The 16,325-nt window shown below is 39.0% G+C and overlaps 1 protein-coding gene across 1 annotated transcript in view; it reads left to right on the forward strand.

Moving 5' to 3' along the window:
• Positions 1–15,406, forward strand: part of LOC102794347 (matrix metalloproteinase-17-like) — a 90,298-nt gene extending 74,892 nt beyond the window's left edge. The window contains exons 7-11 of the mRNA XM_035909818.2: positions 1,061–1,163; positions 2,826–2,908; positions 3,582–3,734; positions 4,075–4,332; positions 13,476–15,406. Coding sequence (XP_035765711.2) covers positions 1,061–1,163; positions 2,826–2,908; positions 3,582–3,734; positions 4,075–4,332; positions 13,476–13,801 — 923 coding nt within the window. The 3' untranslated portion in view covers positions 13,802–15,406. The remainder of the gene's footprint in view (positions 1–1,060; positions 1,164–2,825; positions 2,909–3,581; positions 3,735–4,074; positions 4,333–13,475) is intronic.
• Positions 15,407–16,325: the final 919 nt, after the last annotated feature.

Genomic DNA, 16,325 nt, shown 5'->3' on the forward strand with positions numbered 1-16,325 from the left:
GCGTGTGATTTGAATTACTGAATCCTGCTGAAGGGGAATATTGTGATACGTGGAAATGATCAAACTACCTCATTTTGAGATGACTTTGGATACAAAAAAATGTTGGTGATCACAACCCCCGTGGTTATTCCTAACCAACCAATGACCAGTCCTACAAATATCTTTCTGTCTGCACTGATAGCACTGTAACCTCACATATTTATTTTAGTCATACATATTTTTGACTCCTCCATTGTTGAATGATTTGGCAACTTTTTTCTGTCATTAAAATCAAAGCTAACCCGTTTTGTTCAGACAGTGTCCTACCTATGAGTACTGGAACAAGCAGAGAAAATCCATTGTGATCCACATGATCTTACTGTACTGCAGTAAGAGCTGCAACCATCAAGTTGATGGCATAGAGTTCAGTAGTGCAAACTGAACTCAAGGGCTCTATTCTTTTTCTACATCTTACAATTTTAAACTGTCTTCTAAAATAGTATGAGACCACATAGGGTGCCCTCAGGGCAGTTTTAATTCACTTTGAGTGATGAATCTTCTTTTGTTTCTACCTAGTTATCTAATTGTCTATCCCTGCACACACTTGCACAGACAAAAGTCCCGAACCACCTTGTATATAAATCCCACAGGAAGTGCTTGGAAACCCATGCCGCAAAGTTCCCGGTGCACAATTTTTGTGCTGATGTTAATGCCAAATTATTGGCATTATTAGGGTGACCAACTGTCCTCTTTTTTTGCACTTGCTGACTTGTAAAAGCCTATATGACATTTTTTATTTCACCATTCATTAACTGCACAGAGAAGGCATAGTTTAAATACATTAAAGTTTTCTTTAAGTAAACAGTTTTATTAAAGTTTAAAGTTTATTAAAGTGTCCTCTTTTTTGGAAATCAAAATATGGTCACCATGGCATTAAGCCATTATGATCCTGTGGCAATGGGACTGAAAATGTGTCATATGAAATGTAAGACACAAATGGAGAAGAAAAGAAACTAAATAAATTATCAAAAAAAGTATAGGGGATTTATTGTTATTATATATGTTTGTCTTCTTTTCCCAGGTGTTAGAGACTCAGTATCCCACACAAATCAACCAGGCAGTTCGTCTCAGACAGCCGAGCCTCCTGTCCTGCTAGATCTTCCTGAAAACAGGTCCACGGTCGTGTAAGTAGAAGTATAAAAGGTATCTGTTATCTTTTAAATGCAACAGAAATAGATCTGGCACTTTAATAATAATGCAGTCCATAAATATCACTTGATTAATTCCTTAGTAGTTGTTTTAAGGTCTCTTTTACCTAGATTAGCTGCATTGTTTGGAAGGAGGAAAGCCAATTTCAGTATTCATTTCATCTTAATTTCATAAATTTAGTTAAGCAGGCATGATGGCCAGAGGGTCTGTGTCAATAAAACTCAAAGCACAGTTCATCTCAGGACACAACTCAGTGAAATGCTTTTTGATTGGCGAAAAGGTGAAAACAAGCCTCAGCAGAAGCAAATAAACCATCTTCTCAATGTGCATTCTGTCTATTTACATAGTTGTGGAAAAATGGTGATATTAAAGTCATGACAATAAATGAATTTACATCCACAGGCCTCATGCAGGTGGTATTCATTCGTTTTATTTCACTGGATTGAATCACATTACAAAGAGATTTCAGTTTTTGGGATGATTCCTTGTACATAATTGCATTGTGATTGTTTTATAATTGTATCAGGTTTTTGTTACTTCCACTGAGACGCAGTGTAATGAATGTATGCAGGCTTACATTCATTGTAAAAAAAAAAACATTTTCTTGCGAGGAGGGGGAGACTTGATAGAACTTGTAAGGTACTAAAAAGGAAATTAGCCAAGAGTGAGCATGGGACCTTGCCCATCAAATTAAGCAATTCTCAGAAGACAGTTGGGCAGCTATCAAGCTGTAGTTTCTTTAGGTTATCAAGCTTAATTAGACTGCATTTTGTCCATTTATACATTTTGAGAGTACATACACTCTCTCGCACACATCACACACACAACCTAATCACTCAACCCCAGCCTGGGGTAGCCCCCAAATACAAAGCAAACCTGAAGAAACTTTAGTCTGAAGGTCTACAGAGTTTAGTTAGTTTCAGGTGGGTGGAGGTACAAATACAACTACACATGGCGAGGTAATGCTAAAACACCACAGATGAACATTTAGCAGCATTTGCTCGCCAGTTCCAGACGTCCACTAGCTTCATTAATTGTTTCCTGCTGCCTTGGTCAGGTCATGATGTGTGGAAAAAGCTAGATTAGGCCCGACAAGGGCATCGATACTGACCACTACACTGTGGTTTAGCACTAATAGAGTTCTGAATAGAGACCTTTGTTGGTAATATAAGGCCTGGCAGGCTCTCACTCTCAGCCCTGTGGTGCTAATGGCTTCATCATTGGCATGCAGGCCACGTCAGTGATTTAAATCACTTAAAAACCTTGGGGATAAACGCACCCAGGGATTTCACCATGTCAGCCTGATAGCTACTCACTTCTTTTAGCATGGTTTCAATACTTCACGCACAGGAACCTGAGAGGATATCAGGAACAGCTTGTGCAAAATTTCTCAGAAGGGGTCGACGCATGTCAGTAAAGAGCTAAGCAATATAATCGGTCAAATAATTTTTTTCACTTTTCACAACTGAGGAAATTTTTGCAAATGAGAGGTGAGTCATTAGAACCAAGATACAACATTTTCTGTGGTGGCTAGAGGTCTAAAGTTTTAGAAATGTCCAGTTTAGAATCCAGCAGATCCTTGTTATCGCTCATTTTACGCTGTTTTTCCCTTCTTACTTTCTTCCCATCTCTCTCAGGCTGGCACGAGATACCCCAGACAGATGCACCAGTCACTTTGATGCAGTGGCCCAGATACGAGGAGAGGCCTTCTTTTTCAAAGGTACAACAGCACAAACAGCGAAAGAGATATGCAAAGCTGCAGAGCTATGAGGGGAGGGAAAATAACCCAAAACAAAACAGAAAAGAAAAGAAAAGAAACGAGAAATTAGCCAAAAGAGCAGCAGTAGAGAAAGAGTCAAATGAAAGAAGTGAGAAAGGGAAAGAGAATGAGAGCGAGGTGGTAGTTGTAGATACCCAACTGAGCCAGTTGAGCCCTGCTGAGAGACTTCAGTATAAAAATTACATCACCCTTTCATGCTTGCCCTCTGGAGGAATGACCCCTAGCCTCCCACTGACAACGGAAACAAGAAACAGACTTGCATACCTTCTGCAGTAGCAGTGTTAGTGAAGTCTACTGAATTTTAACGATGTTTCCATAGAACTTTTTAATATAATTCGTTTTTTGTTGTCACACTTTAAAATCAAGGACATGGAAAGTTTGTAGATAATTAATAGAATATTTTGATTTATCTGTAGCTCTTAGCAGCCTTTAATAATGTATTATGTCTTCCTGCCACAAATATCAAACCTTTCAAACTAGGGCTGCTCCTTGTCACTTCTAGGTCATTGCTTGTTGTGTTTCTTGTACACTTTACATGATTAAGTCTGGAAGGACATTTAGAGCAACACCGGTAATAGTGTTGTTCCTCTTATTTTGAACCTGTTCTTCATAGGGAAGTACTTCTGGCGACTAACAAGAGAGAAGCACCTGGTGTCTCTGCGTCCTGCTCAGATCCATCGCTTCTGGCGGGGCCTCCCAACCAATCTGGATAGCGTGGATGCAGTATACGAGAGGCCTGGGGACCACAAAATTGTGTTTTTTAAAGGTACAGTATCAAAAACATTGGAAGAGAGCAGGTGGTATTTTTAAGGAAATTGTGTATTTTGTAATTCTATGTGAGTAGGAGAGGAGTCAGGCAATGACATTTAAAGTATTGAAAAGAAGGACATAAACAAGCTACAACTTTTGAGCTACCACTGTGGTTAAGACAAAAAAGCAACACAAAAAAACATATGTGTGCGTTTTGGTTTTTTTTAAATTATTTCCTTTCATTATTTTCTTTTCAAATGTATCCTCTCAGATGTCTTTTCTTTATAAAACATTTATCTTTATAAAACATCATAATGGTAAGTAGGTTTTAACTCGTTATATTTAACTTTCTTTAGGTTTAAAATACTGGGTATTTAAAGACAATATTGTGGAGGAAGGTTACCCTCGTCCCATCAGTGATTTTGGCCTACCATTGGAGGGTGTGGACGCTGCCTTTGTTTGGCTACACAACGACAAAACCTACTTCTTTAAGGACAACCGCTATTGGCGATACGATGACCACCTGAGACGAATGGACCTGGGCTACCCTAAGGACAGCAACCTCTGGAAAGGGCTGCCATCACAACTTGATGATGCCATGAGGTGGTCTGATGGTAAGTAATCTTTTTTTCTTTTTGTTTTTACAGTTTTGCCCGCCGATCTTATGTGCATAAAATGATGAAAAAGAGAGGCAAAGTTGACACTGGCACAGTTGTGTCCTTGGGCAAGATACTGAACCCCAGACCTTCCCTGATGCATGCACTGTTGTATGTGTGAGTGCATGTGAGTGCATGTGAGTGCATGTCCTTGATAGATAGCGGATTGTATGTACAGAATAATGATGTGACTTTGATTAGAATTGCATAGCACAGTATGCATACCAGTTGGTTAACCATTTACTTTACTGTGAAATTTGACATGGACATCTTGTCCTTATCCAGGATTTTCAACTAAAACAAAGTAAACTGAGCGCTTTGTTTCAGACACTGAAGTGTCGTGTGCTCTAAGACAGAGCTAGAGGTAGAAGACGCAGAACCTAAAGTTTCTTTCTGCAGTGCTTTACAGTGAGTGATGATCATTTGAAATTTAAGAAAAACACTAAAGAGTTTATTTCCTTTAAGGAACTTACAAATAACCATATGTTTGATAATAAATCTGCATAGCAAATTGTTTACATCATCCTAAAAAAAAATGATCAAAACTACACCTTAATCAATCACCCAGAGTCAGAATGTCCTCAGAGTAAAGCCAGTGACATATTTTTGACCGCTTCTGTCTTGATTAAAAATTGATTATAAAGACACTCTGATTGATTAGATTCAACATATAAATGATGAATTGCCTGTCAGTTTCTTCCAGGGGAAAATGATTACATTTCTCTGAGAAAAATAGAGTTGTAACACTCCACCACAGCATCAAACCAGTAGTCTGCTGTGCTATTTTCTAAGCCTAAGGCAAGACTATGCAACACCGTTCTCAGGGGAAGTCCTTAGACCGGAATAAAGTTTGAGAAGAATATGAGACAACAGAACAATTAGGCAAGTTAGGAATGCAGCTTCAAGTCTTGGATGAAATTTTAGGCCTTGCTATTGGCATAAGGATGGCAGTGTCATTCACTGAGCCAGTCAGTCCATTCAGAAGTATCTCTTTAAATGTCACTGAATGATTTGTCGTGGGATTTTTTTACACAATGTTGTGGTTCCTAGTTGATTCCCTCTATTAGGAGCCCGTTACTTTTCTTTAACATATGCAAAAAGCAAACTCTTAACACGTTAGCATTGCTTTTTGACTCAATTTGACATTGAGTTCACTTTACTCAAATGGCCTCCGTAGCCATTAATAGAACACCTTTGGGATGTGGTGGAATGGGAATTTTGCATCATGACGCTGAAAAAATCTGGAGCAGCTGTGTGATGCTGTCATGTCAATATGGACCAAAATCTCTGAGGTATGTTTCTAGCCCCGTGTTGAATTTGTACCCCAAAGAACTGATGCAGGTCTGAAGGCAAAAACCAGATTGTTTAATTTTAAAAATGCTGTAGAGATATTATAGATTGCTATAAAATTAAATGTACAGCTTTGTAGTTCACAGAGAGCGTATCCTTGTGATTTTGGTCCTGTCGTACCTTCTTCTTTTACATTATAAATGTTAACATTTATCATTTTAAGTCAATACAATACAAATGACACCAGCCAACAGTGTCATTGAATTTAAGTGTCGTTTGGCAGAATATGGTTATTTTACCAAAACCTTTTGTTTTGCTTATTCTTCAGTCTTAAAATGTATACTTCATTCTTACATGAATAATGTGAGACTGCCCTCTGGAATACTCACAGCCAGTCATGTTGTAACACCGAGGTTGTTTTTTGTCCAGCTGACTCCTGTAACCTGCAGTGCAATTTGTGATCTATTATTTCTGTCATGGATCTTTCAGAATAAGTGAAGCATGTTCCATGGATTTAAAAATTTAAGCATGTTCTGGGGATTCAGTGTTCAGATTCCGAGACGAATCAAAAGCCTAATACGTGTCCTTTAAGAGTTTTCATTATTCACGCAGTGCATTTTGTTCCACCATTTGCTCCTATTTCATTTTAGTTTATTTATATTTGGCATTCCTTGGATGCATCCATGATTGTTTCGGTGTGGCTGTAGGATACAGATTAGAAGAACATTTGCATTTGTTTATTAATTTGTTTAATTTTTTTCATGTGTCAATAGAGGGTTGGGAGTTTGTTTTTCTTTAACCTTTATCTGTTATTGGCGTTGCACACATGGTCTTGTCTGCCAACACTGCTTCATATTCGCAGTGTCAAACCTTGGAGCTTGCCCAGTGTAATCACTTTGTATAGCTCCACTGTACCAGCTGAGTCAAGGTCACAACACATCACTCCTGTATCTTGGTTAAGAGTTGTAAAATCGCCTGAACACCATGTGTTCAAACAAAAGCAGCAGTTCTTTTCTGTCAGTGTATTAGGCTCTGGATGGTGCTTGAGAGTGTTTTTGGATTTTGAAAATCCATCAAAAAAGCAGACACTTATTTTTAACATTTGAGAATGCTCAGTGGAAGCCAGGATGTCTCTAACCAACCTTGCAGCGCATGTAAATACAACAAAGCTCTTTTCCCTGTCAGTGGTCTGTGTTCTGTATTCTAAGCTTGTAGACTCGGAGGTCTCCAAGCTCTTTGATGAGTTTACCCACATGTTTGTATATTTGCGTGTGTGTGTGTGTGTGTCTGTGTACACATAAGGGTACTTGTTCTTCCTCTGCAGAATTTTCAACAAGAAACAAACCTTCTGCTCCCTGTTACACCACCCCATGCAAGTGCAGTTTACATGAAAGAACACTTGTGAATGAAAGGTGTTCACACGTGTAAACAGGTTAGTCTAGATAGAGTTTACGGGGTGGTTATGAACCTAAAACAGTCCATACTTTTCGATGCTGTCTCCTTGTGAAGCATCTACAGGTTGCCACCCACCCTTCTTGGCAAATTTGGCTCTCTCTGATTTCCTTTTACTAAAATTGAAACTCAAGTTGAAAGGCTGACACAGGGGAGAAGATCCAACTGTCTTTGCAAAACTTGCTAAATTTAAATCCATTTTGGTTTTTGCTTTTATAGTCGCAGTAGTGTGCCTTGATCAATTTTTATAATTCTTAAATGGTGCTAAAGCACTTGCTCGGATGAAGATTGTTTTGGAGGTTTTTTGTTGTTGTTGTTGTTGTTGTTGTTGTTGTTGTTTTTATCGTTTTGAGATAAAAGCAGTCAAGTTGGAAACCCGTATGCCTAAACGCACATATACAAACCGTGGGACCTGGGAATTGAAGCCACATCAAAGCCTGTTCTCTGTTTGTTTCACCATCTCAGTGTGAATAGACAAAGAATAGAGATCGAAACAGACAAAGGGAAAGAGAGTGATACGACACCAATGAGGAAAGAGGACACGTGGTGACACCTTGCCATAAAAATTATTTAGAAATACTCGAAGAATGTGTAAGTAATAGAGAATATAAGACTTCAGGACAAAGATATTAAAGTTGTTAGAAATATAGATTCATTCACATGATACTAATTTTAGAAAAACAGGAAATGACAGTAAAACCATAGAAAATGGTTGAAAAATGGAGGGAAAGAGTCTATAAATGCTTCTGTAATTCTAAAAACAATCATAGCTGCTGACATCAGTACAGTACTCACTCAGCTAACACTATATGTGCAGTACTGTCAAATTAGTAGAGTCAAAATATCATCTTGAGTTAAGGCCTTAGTGCACAGGCCTAGAGACCACTAGTAAAATTAAAAGTAAAATTGTCTTTTCCCCAGCTGTTGTTGAACAGCTCATCAAAAGCCTCCTTGTTATTTGGTCACTATCGAATGATCTGTTTCTGCTTTGTTGTGCGCTTTTCAACTTTCAGGCTTCACAGACAGTCGGCAAGTGTTTAGGGACAAGTCAGTGTGTTGCATGCTGTCTATGAGTCTTTTGATGGAACCCCATCTACCTCTTAACAAGCAGTTTCACCAAGTAACTGGCAGCAACTTCCAGTAACCATTTGCCAATCAGGGGAATATGAGTATGAACTTTGGCAGGGCAGTCTTTATTTTTTCAGCCTCACCAAAACTGTCATGGTACATAAATGCTGATAAGTGTGCATTATTACACAGCTAAGAATTGCCATGACTAAAGGCAGCATTTACTCAAAAGCAGTCATTAGGGTAAATATGAGACCAATGAGACCAATTATATTTGTGTTCAGTTTTCCCAGTTCATTGCATAAAGTCAGACATGCATTATTTATTTATTTTTTTGTTGTTGTTGTTGTTAATGAAAAGGCCAAAACTAATGAAACAATAGTAGCTAAAGGTATTAACTGTGAAGACACTCTTGCACATGCTTCATTGCTTTGGTCCATAGAGCTGTTTTAATTGTTTTTAATTGAGAGCCACACCATTACATGCACTATCATTATCATGAACTTTGGCAGGGTAGTCCATCTGTAGTCAACCTCACCGACACTATGAAGGTACACAAGTGCCGATTAGTGTGTTTTAATACACAGCAAAAGATGGTTGTGAATAAATATTATTCCTGTTTCAGAAAAGATTTGCTAAGCAGCACAAAAGAAGTTAAAGTATTTTTAATTGATTAATAAAAGAAATTACATGCCTAGTGAGCATTAATGGCCTTGGGGGCGAGAGACTCACTGGGAAGCTTGTGGAATGTGTTGTTGGTTTTCATCTTTGTACACGATTTAATTACAAAAGTATAACAGCGTCATTCTTTGATTCACATATTTCAGCACTGAAGTAAAAAGAAGATGTCCTTCAAGATAAGTTACTGGCATAACTTATCATATAAATCACCTAATTAGTTTACACCCTTTATATAGGTGAAAATTACTACGAGTCCGCATAGAGTCACAAGCTTATATAACCTATAACGGTGGATGAAACTTAAAGGGTTCACTGTCTTCATGAACTTTATTTGTTCTGCACAGCTCATGACTCATCTTCAGTCAAAGAAGCTGTATTATTAGCCAGAACTCAGTGACATGAAGTGTATTCTCCAGATTCTGACAGCTGTAGGACGCTTGATCTCCGAGGGAAAGAAAGAACAAGTTGAAAAAGACAAAGTGACATTAAGCCCTACTGTACAAGTTTGATCTTCCAATAACTGTGACAGAGGAGAAAGTAGAATGTGTACTATATTCTCTTTGTGAAGATCAAAATGATACTTAAAGTTAGAAAGTGAGGACATGTTTGAAAGGTGAAGACCCTGTGGCCTACGCTTTTTGCAAACAGAGAGCTGCTTTAGGATTGTAATTTGGCTGTGTAGGTAGGGTAAAGATTGGGAGTACCCAGAAGAATTAAACTCCATAGGTGTGTTTCCATGCACGATAGTGCATCTTGGGCTCTTTATTGTACTATGCTGTAGCTAAGTGTGAATACATCCTCATGATTATGCACAGGAAAAGGATTACTAGGTGCTGTGAGCCTTCACCCACTTAGAGGAAAACTGCTAGACCAGCACAGCTGCCACATCAACTTGCATTGCACTTTTTAGGCATTTTAATTGTTCTTATTACCCAACACAAACACAAACTACAAAGCAAAAGCATTTATTTCAGGAGCAGCACTATTATAAGAATGAGGATTTCTTGTAAAAGCTGTGGGTCTTGCCACATTTTACCATCTAGGTTTCGACCTGAGAAAATGTAGAAAATGGAGGCAAAGCGTCCTGGGAGTACAGACACTCATCCTTTTATTTCACTTCAGAAATTGTGTTTGACATGAAAGCTGTTTGGCATGCATTTTTAAGGACAATGCATGGATATGAACATTAGTGCAATAACCAAAAACATACAGTAAGTGACAGCAATGCAGGCAGTACATTACTTCAGATATACACTCACTGGCTACTTTTTTGGGTACACCTATTCAGCTGCTTATTAACACAAATATCTAATGAACAAATCGCATTGCAACAACACAGTACATGTTCAACACGAGCTGCTGACGTTCAAAATGAGTATAAGCATAAAAACAGGAGCAACAGTAATACAACCAAGTTATGCAGAAAATGCTTCGAACCTTGAAGCAGATGGACTACAGCAGCACGACACCACACTCGTGTCAGCCAAGACAGGCTTACCAAAATTGGACATTAGGAAATTGAAAGAACCTTGACTGGTGAATTTCAGTTTGGATTTGTTATCGACAAGATGAAAATATGGATAAATTCCTGCCTTTTTTAGGCTGCTCCTGGTGATGTAATCCTGTGAGGGATATGGTCTTGGCACACTTTAGTGCCCCTTAGGACCAACTGAGCATCGTTTGAATGGCACAACCTACCTGAGTATTGTTGCTGACCATGCCCATCCCTTTGTGAGCACAGCGTACCTGTTCCCTGAGGTGATAACACACCATGTCACAAAGCTCGAATCATCTCAAGTTGATTTCTCAATTATGACAATGAGTTCTCTGAAGTAAAATGGCCTCCACAGCTATCAGATCTCAATCCAGTAGAGCACCTTTGGGATGTGAAGGAACGAGAGATTACATTATGAATATGCAGCTGAAAAATCTGCAGCAACTGTGTGATGCTATCATGTCAATATGGACCCAAATCTCTGAAGAATGTTTCTGGCACTTTCTCTTTATGCCACAAATAATTAAAGCAGTTCTGAAGACAATATCGAGCATTTTCTATTATGGCTACAGGTGCCTTAATAAATCCTTATCTTTTGTTGTTATTGTCTTTCTTCTCATTTCCCCACTTCCTCCAACACTTCCTCACACACTGTGATAGAATAAGATGCGGTTTAGGTATATATACGTCTGAATAAGCATTCACAGACAAACACTATTCACTCCGGAGTTATAAAGCTATAGCTCTTGGAGCTCTTCTGTACTTGGCGAGCTCCAAGGCCATTAACAATGGGAAAACATTTTTCACTTTGCTCAAACTCCTTTACTTGTTTATCTCTTGCCACTTACTTATTAATGAGCCACACCATTATCACATGTTTACTTCCCTCTGCTTGTTTGTCATAGTCACTGGTTAATGAAAAAATTCATAGGAATCAAGTGAACAGCCTTGGAGGAAGTGGGCGCCTTCACGTTAACGAATTCAGTCTGCGGGAGATCAGGAAGCTTATTATGAGTTTGTAAACTACATTCAAAACTTTAAGCACATATTAATGCATTCATTTGGAGGTGTTAGGTTTTTCATTTCATTCTGTAATTCAATATTTTTTTGTCTCAAATGAACACAATTTCAATGAGTGCATTCACTATACTCTTATAGCCGCATCAGAAATAGAGCAAGAAAAAAGAACGTGCGATGAAAATATTGCCCACAAACTTTGTATGTTATTATCATTCATAATACCACATCTGAAAAACCCTGAAAATATTTGTCATAATGGCACTCAGCAAAGTGGCATTTACATCAGAAACACAGTGCCAATGCCCATTTGGTATTCTGGTGACTCTAATTAACTTAAGTGCCTTGTAGTGAATAGACAGGCACAGTGGTGGGTATATCAGTAGCAATCAACTGACAGTTCAATTATTATGTCAAGAGCACCCATAAGGCAGTGCTATGGTCTGAACAGCAAAGGCAAATACAAAATCCACTTTATACTACATATCCAGTGCATGTCAGTTTTACTTAATTATTTCTTCAAAAGGATCACATGTTAATATCTAATATGAAAGTACAGCATGTGCAAATGTATATTTTGCGTGCAAGGAACCAGGCATTCTTGTAATTTTTTTATACTGATCTTGAGCAGTAGTTCTCCAGGATTTCTGAAGCTCTTTCAGAGTTTTTACTGCAGATGAACAGTAAACGAAAGTCTCCAAGAAACAGTAAATCCATCAAAGACCTGACTGAGGACCTGAGTGATTCATCTGACCCCTCTGTTGATCCATTTACTGTTCGCTAAAGCCTCATCAAAAATAGAAGATTGGAAGGTTGGCTGTAAAGAAGCCATTCTTAATGAAGGCAGGAAAAAACTGAGGTGTGACAAATTATACAAAAAGTGCGCTGGAAATCAGTGGCAACAGGTCGTTTGGAATGATGGATCCAAATTTGTAATTACTGGTTCAAATCTTAATGATTATCTACAGAGGAGGACAGAAAGGTACCACAGTGATGATCAAATGTGTTGGAGTTATGAATCCAGAAAAGTACCATCAGATTTTGATCCACCATGCAATACCATGTAGAGAGAATCTGATTGGCACATTGACAGCTTCATTTTTCAGCATGAAAATGATCCCAAGCATACTGCTAGAACAGTAAAAGCATACCTGGATAGAAAAACACACACTGGAATATTGTCAGTCATGGATTGGCCTCCCCACACCCCCAGATCTCTTATTGTAGCTATATAGGATCATCTTGAAAGAAAGAAAAGGCCATCAGTGTCCAGAGAAGAGCTTTGAATGAAGCTGCCTGAGATATTTCAGGGTGTGTTGAAGAATAAAAGTGGTCATGCCAAATATAAATTTTCAATATTTGACTTTCATTAGAATTATACAAACTCTGTTTTTGCCTTATATACTTTCCATGTATATTTTCATGAGTCCCATTTTTACTGGTTTGATTCATGACTCTTAAATAAAATTTGAAATGAAAGTACATTTAAAAAATTACCTGTTTCACCAGTTACTTCAGTGCTGATCGGAGCGATGGCTGGAGTATGACCACCAGAGTTTCCAGGAGACAACTTGCATAAATAAGCATGCCGTCTTTCATATCACATGGATATTTTTGTTAAAATCAAGCAAATTTGCATTTCTTTCCACAGTTTTTTGCTGTGGTCATTTAGTTTGTATATAAATGTCATTTTTTCTGAGACCGTTTTATAGTTTTTCTGCTACGGTCCATGCAAGTTTGTAAACTGCAGTGGAGTTTCCTCTCCAAGGCACACTGGTGGAAAACGCAGCTGTTATATTAAATTAAATGATATCATTTTCCATGATGGATGTAGACACCTGGTACACACACATTCTGGTTTATCAAACAGATGTACTGTGGGGCAAGGTAATAAGTGAAAATGCTAAACATAAACACTTAGCACGCTGGGTACAAATTATAGCCCTTGGTGTTTAATGTGTTCTCTGCTTATTGAGTTTGAGCGAAGAGCAAAGACAATTCTGAACTGCAATTAGTATAAAGTCTAGTATTGTATTCTTTTATGTGTAGTTCATGCACACACACACTAATCCCCACCTTCTAATCTGTGTCTCCGAAGGCTCGTCCTATTTCTTTAAGGGGAAGGAGTACTGGCGAGTGCCAGGCAGCGACATGGAGGTGGAGGCAGGATACCCCCGCCTCATCGCAACGGACTGGCTGTTGTGCACAGAGATGCAGTCGGACTCTCCGGACACACAGCCCAAAAGCACAGAGACGAGAGTCAACGTGCACCGCCACCCAGACCACGCAGAGAATGGATACGAGGTGTGCTCCTGCACCTCTGACACCGCCTCGCCTTTAGGCGTCCGCCCATCCCCATCCCTCGTTTGGCTGCTGCCACCTCTCTGGACGCTCTCGCTGGCTCTCCGCTTTGAACTGCTATGATGCTAAAGCATGGGACAGAGGGCCAGTGAACAAACCAACAACTGGAAAATATTCTTCTTATATAATTTAGTATCTTTTTGCTCTAAATTTGCTGTTATTTATTTACCATGACTTTCAAGGGGCACTGCCATCAAGCAGTCATTCTTATGGGCATCACCCAGCTTTCAGTGCTTTACAAGCTGTTTTCATACATGCACACGAGAAGAAGTGAGGAGTTCATCCGGTGCATTGTCATAATTTTTCTTCATGCAGCAAACAGATACTTCAGGTACTCTGCTTTTGGAAAGGGAGCAGGACACATAAAGCCCACTAACTGTAATCCACTGGTCAGTTACATGCACTATTCTCACATGCACCTAATCAGACATCGCATGGACTTTGTTTTAGTGAGCTGGCTGGGTACAGACTGTTTATTGTCTGATCCATGTAAAATGCTTGTGCTCGGTTCAGGGCCACAGTGCATGTGTGAAAATGGCTTCAGCAAATGATTAACGGCCAAATCTCTGCAAAGGAATAATTGTAAGTGAATAGAAATGTTTTTTTAAGTTTACAGCAGCAAATCATCACATGACAAACATACAAATTTTATTTTGACTTGAAGGCAAGTGCAAAGGAATACACCCATTATAAAAAGGAGCACTGATCCATTATCAGCCCAAAATTTGTTTTAAATAACCTAAACCATGTTTTCTTTTTATATTCAAACTCAGATTATAACCAGCTATGTACATGGATTTATTTTGCTAACTTTATTGTCCCCAATGGAAAATTGATTTGCAGTCTGTCCATACACAGAGAGACAAAAACAAACATCACACACACAGATTTTAGTACCACAATACATTTTCTATGCCAAAAATAATGTTGGTGTTGCTCTGACCAACCTACAGAACTCACAGTGATTTTCTGGTGTTACAAATTAGTTCCAGTTTGCAACAAGACCTGTAAATGATTCAGAATAACAGGAACACTTTCTGAAAAGATACACTACTGTTGAATTTGCAAGTAATTCAGAGTCATTTTTGTGCGTGGTGTTCACGAGCACTGCTGCTTTCCATTCATCTCTATTTTACTCAAACTGGAGAGATAAACCCAAAACTACCTGCAAGGCAGCATAGCACCAGAGGTAAACATGATATTTTTTTTTATTTGTGGAACCGACCTTTTAATAAACCCCACTGCGTGCACACACACGAACATCCCGCCTGTGCTCTCGTGTGCTTGCAATGAGCATCAATGTTTGAATGCTCCTACTCCTGCTGTGAGAGGTAGACGGATGCATGGATGAGTAGGTGGACGGACCAGTTTCCATGCCTGAATCATCGGACTAAGTGAGGAACAGCTGCTCATTTTCACCTCTGGGTTATAAGCATTCCTTCCACTCAGTTTAGTTGTATCTACTATTGAAATCAGTTTATAATTCAGTATCTTTTACATTGCTTTGATCAGCTCATAGTTCTACAGTTCCCTGTATCCCCGCTGAATTGATTCTTGCTGTAAAGATATATTTACCTATAGACTGATATATTTGAGTTGAAGGGTTCTGCAGCTGTTGCATCACTAAGTGGACTGTGTATATTTTAAGCTGTGTTTTCTATTGTAAAATATTTTTGTAGGAAAATAAAAAACATATCTGTGAATGACTTCTTTTTTTTCTTGTCACATGAGTGCCCTGTGTTATTTTGAGTGCTTATTTCTGCTACTGTGTGGCCCGAGTGTGTAATTATTTTTGTGTTTTTGAAGGAAAGCCCAGGCTTGAAGACCGACGATGGTAACATGACAGCTTGCAGACACCAACTGGGGGAGCTGCTCCCCCTCTGTCTGATGTTCTTAAATGTGTCTTCTCTTGTAATGGTCAGTGCTGTTCATCAGGAAAACAAATCACACCTCACACTCACGCCAAATGGGTTTATAAAGAGATCTGCTGGCACAGAGGATTACGCAGTATATCCGTGTTTCTTGAGGAAAGAGTATCAGAGGAAGAAAATGTCACAAATCCGAAAATATTTACCACCTCAGATACTTCGAGCTAGGAGATCAAAGTCAACAGGATGTCAAGTCTGTCTAGTCTTGAAAGACTCACACGCATACGCGTACATGCATTTCACCAGCATCCTCATCATACAGTACGCAGGCTCAAACATCCACGCCTGTGTTAGGGTTTCCATTTGTATGAATGTTTGTTTGTGTATTCCCCCCAAAGGCTACGGATGCAGTCCAACCCCAAAGAATGCAGACCCGTAACTTTTAGTCTGTTTTGAGGTAAAATGAAGTTTAAAAGTTTAAAAAGTCACTCATTCACTTTTCTGCCAACAACAGCATTTTTCCTTCCCTTCTCTTGACACACTCCAGTGGTATTAATTAACTGGTGTGGCTCACCAGCCACTAGGAGAGCACCTGCACCCACAGGCAAATGCAGCAGGGATGGGTCACTTTGTGTGTGTGTGTGTGTGTCTGTGTGTGTGTGTCTGTGTGTGTGTGTGTGTCCCGTTCAGGCTGATAACAATGAAAGTGGCTATTCAGA

Source organism: Neolamprologus brichardi, chromosome 7, assembly GCF_056152115.1.
Source record: "Neolamprologus brichardi isolate AB-2024 chromosome 7, ASM5615211v1, whole genome shotgun sequence".
Lineage (NCBI taxonomy): Eukaryota > Metazoa > Chordata > Actinopteri > Cichliformes > Cichlidae > Neolamprologus > Neolamprologus brichardi.